Here is a 6,719-nt window from a genome sequence, read left to right as displayed (position 1 = left end):
TTATAATTTGGTTCAGTATATATTATTACCATTGTATGCCAGTCCTGCAAGTCTACCAGATTCTTGAGGAGGCGACCATCTTGCCATCACTGTCTGTGTACATGCACCTTCTCACCACTGTAAGCCAGTCCTGCAAGTCTATTGGATTCTAGAGGAGGCGACCATCTTGCCATCACTGTCTGTGTACATGCACCTTCTCACCACTGTAAGCCAGTCCTGCAAGTCTACTAGATTCTTGAGGAGGCGACCATCTTGTCATCACTGTCTGTGTACATGCACCTACTCACCACTGTAAGCCAGTCCTGCAAGTCTACCAGATTCTTGAGGAGGTGACCATCTTGTCATCACTGTCTGTGTACATGCACCTACTCACCACTGTAAGCCAGTCCTGCAAGTCTACTAGATTCTTGAGGAGGCGACCATCTCGCTAGGAGTGTCTGTACAGCTGGCCATGTGGCTCCCTGTAATCGTATATATCAGGTCCTTGTTATTCAAGGCCATTCAAGGCACACTATGTATAATACAATGCGATAGACAACCACAGAAGCCGTGTTTAATCGTACACTTGCTACAAATATTTCCAGATAAACATATGAGAGACTTGTGTTTGTGCAGCGAACACACAATTATAATTCTATGTGGCATGACAAAAGACAAACTATTGCTGGGTACATGCACACACTCACACACGCATACACACATGCATTCAAACATGCAAGCTAGCCAAAGCTCACCTGACTCAGGCCAAATATGAACCTAGACGTTATGGCCAGTTCCTTGTTTGTCTCAAACGCTAACGGTGTCAGAAGCGTGGTAAGCGCTGAAATAAACATGCACGTGCACAATACGATCTTTCCGCCAAACTTCCACGCCAGCACGCCAGAGGGCAGTTGACTGATGACGTCACCCCAGAGTAGAGAGCTGGCCAGCAATCGTCGGGCATCTTCCCCATACTGTGTACAAAGCAAAATGAATTCACGTTATTAGAATCGGTGACTCGGTATGACTACGCCGCAATGAGAGTACCTGTTCACCCATGTCACAAGTGACACAGGGTACTGGCTTCATATCTGGGAACCTGTTACCGGGTATTAATTCACAGTCCAGACAGCCTTGGAAATCCAGTGGATCAGTGCAGATCTTGTTTCAGAAGTCCTCAGAGCTTGTAGCTAGTCCTGGCCGAACGAGACAAAACTATTTACTCTATTTCCTGTCAGTTCTATAATGTTCATTTGTAGCAAAATCAAAGCATTGAGAACTGGCTCTGAACTAAAGTCCTCAAATGGAATAACATGGACTACCATCATTGGATAGTTACTTGTACTCATCACAATTTAGTAATTGTATTGTGCGTGATCACACCTCATCATATCAAACTGGTCACAATTATTATCAAGCCACTTGTAATGTTCTTATGTCTGACATAAAAGATATTTCGACACAAGTACCACCTTGTTGATCGCTCCCGCCATGACACTGTTTGATGATCTTAACATTGGGTCTCGTTCACTTCCACATTCAACTGAAGGTTGGAACAATGAACACACCAAGCAAATCAGAAAGTGGTTAAATGCAACAAATGTTATATTTGGGATAACACTTTCTCAGTAAAGTACGGATTCCAGTACTTTTGGGGGTTGAGTCCCAACCGGGATTCGAACCAATACACTCAGAGTGAGGCACCTAATTACCAGCACACAAAGTCAGCGATCTAACCCACTCAGACACCGAGGCTTACACAAAAGTGAAAGTCCGACACAACTGGTAATCTGGATCACATATTTTGTGTTCCCCACTGACAAATGTAAATTAGCATTGCTCCCCAGGCTGAAAGCTATGAACACACAATGCCATTTTGAAAGTGGTCAAATGTAACAAATGTCATATCTGGGATAACGCTTTCTTATTAAAGTACAGATTCTAGAAATTTTTTGGGTTAAATCCCATCCGGGATAAGAACCCATACTGACAGAGTGAGGCATCTAATTGCCAGCACAAAAAGGTACTAGAATTTGTACTTCACCAAGAAAGAGTTCTCCCAAATATAACATTGGAACAGGTATGAGTGAATGTTGTTGTACACTGTAGCTAGCAGTGTTCTAGCCAGATCACACAATCTTGGTGTAGGAGGCTCAACTCAATACCCGGCTCAAATCACTCGAGTGACTTGGGCCAAGGCTGAAATCACTCCTTGAGTGGCCTGGCTCAGAGCACTCCACTCTCGTAGGCCCCAATCACTCCACAATACTATTTCAAATGCCCATTGTTGATTGTATTAATTGTTGCCATACTATTTCATTATAAATCATATACATTGTATGCTAATGAGACCAAAGGTAACACTATATTATTAGAGGAAATTGGTAGTAAATGCTTAATGATATGTACATATGGTATCTTTAGGGGTTTTAGGGGTAGTGATCTGAGCTTGGAGTGAATGTTTTCGGCGTGGTAGATGAGAGTGACCTGAGTCTGGAGTGAGTGTTTTGGGCCTAGTAGAGTAGAGTGACCTGAGCCTGGAGTGAGTGTTTTGGGCCTAGTAGAGGAGAGTGATCTGAGCCTGGAGTGAGTGTTTTGGGCCTAGTAGAGGAGAGTGATCTGAGCCTGGAGTGTGTGTTTTGGGCCTAGTAGAGGAGTGTGACCTGAGCCTGGAGTGCGTGTTTTGGGCCTAGTAGAGGAGAGCGACCTGAGCCTGGAGTGAGTGTTTTGGGGCCTAGTAGAGGAGAGTGACCTGAGCCTGTAGTAAGTGTCATGGGCCTGGTAGAGGAGAGCGACCTGAGCCTGGAGTGAGTGTTTTGGGGCCTAGTAGAGGAGAGCGACCTGAGCCTGGAGTGAGTGTTTTGGGGCCTAGTAGAGGAGAGTGACCTGAGCCTGTAGTAAGTGTCATGGGCCTGGTAGAGGAGTGTGACCTGAGCCTGGAGTGTGTGTTTTGGGCCTAGTAGAGGAGAGCGACCTGAGCCTGGAGTGAGTGTTTTGGGGCCTAGTAGAGGAGAGTGACCTGAGCCTGTAGTAAGTGTCATGGGCCTGGTAGAGGAGAGCGACCTGAGCCTGGAGTGAGTGTTTTGGGCCTAGTAGAGGAGAGCGACCTGAGCCTGGAGTGAGTGTTTTGGGGCCTAGTAGAGGAGAGTGACCTGAGCCTGTAGTAAGTGTCATGGACCTGGTAGAGGAGAGCGACCTGAGCCTGGAGTGAGTGTTTTGGGCCTAGTAGAGGAGAGTGACCTGAGCCATGAGTGTGTGTTTTGGGCCTAGTAGAGGAGAATGACCTGAGCCTGGAGTGTGTGTTTTGGGCTTAGTAGAGGAGAGTGATCTGAGCCTGGAGTGTGTGTTTTCGGCCTAGTGGAGGGAAGTGATCTGAGCCTGGAGTGAGTGTTTTCGGCCTAGTGGAGGGGAGTGATCTGAGCCTGGAGTGAATGTTTTCGGCCTGGTAGAGAAGAGTGACCTGAGTCTGGAGTGAGTGTTTTGGGCCTAGTAGAGGAGGGTGACCTGAGCCTGGAGTGAGTGTTTTGGGCCTAGTAGAGGACGGTGATCTGAGCCTGGAGTGTGTGTTTTGGGCCTGGTAGAGGAGAGTGACCTGAGCCTGGAGTGAGTGTTTTGGGCCTAGTGGAGGGGAGTGATCTGAGCCTGGAGTGAGTGTTTTCGGCCTGGTAGAGGAGAGTGATCTGAGAGCTTGGAGTGAGTGTTTTCGGCCTGGTAGAGGGTAGTGATCTGAGAGCTTGGAGTGAATGTTTTCGGCCTGGTAGAGGGGAGTGACCTGAGCCTAGACTCAAAACACTCCAGCCAAGGCTCAAATCATTCAAGAGCGAATTTTTGTAAGGAATTGATTTGAGCCTGCTTACCCTGATCAGGCAAACCAGTAGTTGCTCTGGCAACGCCGTGAAGGACAGGGTGACATACTGTGGCACATATCACTCATTATACCCGTTCATTCCTTTAGTCTGCCTTTACGACGAAAATTGTGTGCTCGGTATCTATTCTGCCTCGGACTGCCCACGGGGTTATTCCAGCGAGAAGCAAATACACGTTACCACCAATATCAGGGTTACATTCGTATGCATGCTCACACATAAACACACGTTTTGTACTAATGTCATATAAACATGGGGAAAACAGAAACAATACTTCTCAGTTCGTTTGATCATGTTTGATCTCAAGTGTAACTATGTTAGTATATCCATGAATTGCACTTGTGCTTAGTCAGCACTCATGGATACTTCTATATTGCTTTTATTTGATTTAAAACTTCCAAACATTCAAAATCAAAATTTCGCATAATACACAACTGTTGATGGTAATTATGTTAAACATCTTATCTTTGAAATTAAATTAAATTATCTTTATTAAATTATTAAATCAAATTTGCCTTCTTTTTGGGACATATTTTCAATATTTCATAAAAAAGGTGGGGGGTCATGTAGTCGTAAATTGATTTCTTACCCAAGTCAATATAAACAAATTAACCAGCCACAGATTACTTTTTACAAATTGTAGCAGGAATGAGTGATCGTTAAAAAGACATAATCAAATTAAACAACAGGTTGTTTTTTTCAATTTCAATTACATAAAAAGCAAACACGGTATAGTTTCTCCACCCCCACCCCCAGTTTACCTTGCATATGTGCGATCCGAGGCAACTTGTCATCCCATTTCGTACAGCTGATTGGTTGGTCGTGTCTGTGGTATTTATGACATCACAGTTGCCTGGTACAATGGTAAATCTCACAGTGTACATGTTGACAAATCCCAGGAAACAGATTAAGGAAATCCCGAGGCGACTTGAAGCACAATATGGGATAGGCTCTGGAAATACAAAGTCAATAAGTAGTAAAACTGATGCAGTGGCAAAGTGGTACAAGAATATCAGCTGAAAGTCGGTTGGGCGAATTTTAATAATGTATTTCAGATAGCTGACATGTAAAACTATTATACTGTTGCAAACTCATAAATAAATATAAGCTGAAATTTTAAAAAGAGGAAATTGATGACAGTTTTCAGGTGAATACCATATCACCCAGTCTCACAACTTTACAGGGGGCACGGGTGGCCCAGGCGTCTAAGGCGCCGCGATTCGCTGTGCAGAGTTGCCTCCCTTGGGCACGCCAGGAACCTATGATTGTGGGTTCGAATGCCGGTTCGCCCCGATTATGTTTCTAGGTTTGTCGGCACCATACCCGTGCTCGTGGGTTTCACCGAAGTGGTAAAGGTCTGAGACCTGCATCGCTTCGGGCTTTCCTCCCACATTAAGCTGACACGCCGTGATATAACTGGAATACTGTTAAAAGCGGCGTTAAACCCAACTCACTCACTCACAACTTTACACCCTTCGGATATTTTATAGCCGGAGATCCACATATTAATTTTGATAAAAACGGTTTTATTGCCTTTGATGGGGTTAAGATCGGTGGCCTTTGACGCGTCCATGATTTGTTTTCTTGGGAAACAGGCTAATGCCTGTAGAATCATAAGCATTAGCGGCAAGGCTCAATTAGCTGCCATATTTGGAACCAGCACGACAACGCCTGTCCCCGATCCAACAACCATCTGGAAGGGTTCCACTGTGGACTGAAAAGGAGAATGCCCCGATCTCACCCTAACATCTATCAGTTCTTGAAAGAGATCAAGAAATTGAAAAGGCAGACAGACGCTCCAGGAAACAAATTGATCTTGAAGGATCATGCAGACCCCGAGCTCGTGTTGACAGACTAAAGACTAAAGACACAGCTTCTTAGTGGAAGAAAAACTGTAATGCAATTTCTTGATGCCGTTGGATATGTACTAAAGCTACAGTAATCATGAGTCATTATTATTATTACTGCATAATGTAAATATCAGCTATTAAACAATGTATGAAGCTTCAAGATTGTCTTGTCTGTTTAACCTTCTTTTGGGTCAGTTCATTATTTTAGAGGTAACACAGCACTTGACTTATGTGCAGTCAGCTGTAAATTTGTTTTGATAAGGGTGTAGGCGAAATGAGGTGTAGGCGAAATGAGGACAGGCCCAAAGGACAGGTTCCTGGCTTTTGCGCGCGATGTCGGCAACATGGCAACACTAGAGATCCTGTATCACCACAGCGGCCCAGCGTCGTTACACCCGGCTCCTTCCCCTTCGAAACACGACACACTGCATCGTCCTATATCTGATCCGACCGTTTATTTGAAACCGTTTACAAGCTGCAGGATTCCGAGTAAGAACGCCTTGCGTTATCGACTTCAACGGTTGCAGTGTTCTCTTCATCAGTGGCTTCGAAATAGTTTACGTAACGTTTGGTTTTGTGACGAACCGGGTTTTCTTCTTTTCAGGAGAGATGAACAGAACTGTGTGTATCGACAGATTCGTTGGAGGATGTGCCTTCTTCAGATGCAGATTTTTAGGCCAAATGTGGACACACACGGCACCAGGCTTTAGAACGTCCTTGCTTGAGACCGTTACGTCACCGGCACGTTAACGTTGGATGTCGATGTCAAAACACATATAAATTGTTCATATCGATGTGTATAGAGATCATGTCAATGTCAATATACGTGAGGTGATGTCAGGTGAAATGGGGTTTAACGTCGTGTCCAAGATTATTGCACTTATATAGCGACGTTGGGCGTGTGGCTGCTTGTACTAGTCCGGACTGATGCCGATTTATAGTGCTAGCACACTGAGATACCATGCCGCAGTTTAACATGAATACCCCACTCAGACACAGTGTACTGACTCCGAGCCGACCAGTT

The 6,719-nt window shown here is 44.9% G+C and overlaps 1 protein-coding gene across 1 annotated transcript; it reads right to left on the bottom strand.

The window, feature by feature from the left end:
* Positions 1-365: 365 nt before the first annotated feature.
* LOC139452199 (sodium-dependent phosphate transport protein 3-like) lies at positions 366-4,729 on the bottom strand. The gene is made up of 3 exons (XM_071233580.1): positions 4,607-4,729; positions 735-953; positions 366-461 (listed from the first exon to the last, which is right to left on the bottom strand). Exons 1-3 carry the CDS (start codon positions 4,727-4,729, stop codon positions 366-368), a joined length of 438 nt encoding a protein of 145 aa, XP_071089681.1.
* Positions 4,730-6,719: the final 1,990 nt, after the last annotated feature.

Source organism: Haliotis cracherodii, unplaced genomic scaffold (assembly GCF_022045235.1).
Source record: "Haliotis cracherodii isolate W230 unplaced genomic scaffold, xgHalCrac1.p SCAF_9, whole genome shotgun sequence".
Taxonomy (NCBI): domain Eukaryota; kingdom Metazoa; phylum Mollusca; class Gastropoda; order Lepetellida; family Haliotidae; genus Haliotis; species Haliotis cracherodii.
This window is presented reverse-complemented; position numbering and strand designations above follow the sequence as displayed.

Coding starts and splice junctions, on each gene's coding strand:
- LOC139452199 (XM_071233580.1), bottom strand. CDS start 4,729: ATGTACACTGTGAGATTTACCATTGTACCAGGCAACTGTGATGTCATA. Junction 954..4,606: donor TCGGATCGCACATATGCAAG/GTAAACTGGGGG, acceptor CTTTGTACACAG/TATGGGGAAGATGCCCGACG. Junction 462..734: donor TCATATTTGGCCTGAGTCAG/GTGAGCTTTGGC, acceptor ATACGATTACAG/GGAGCCACATGGCCAGCTGT.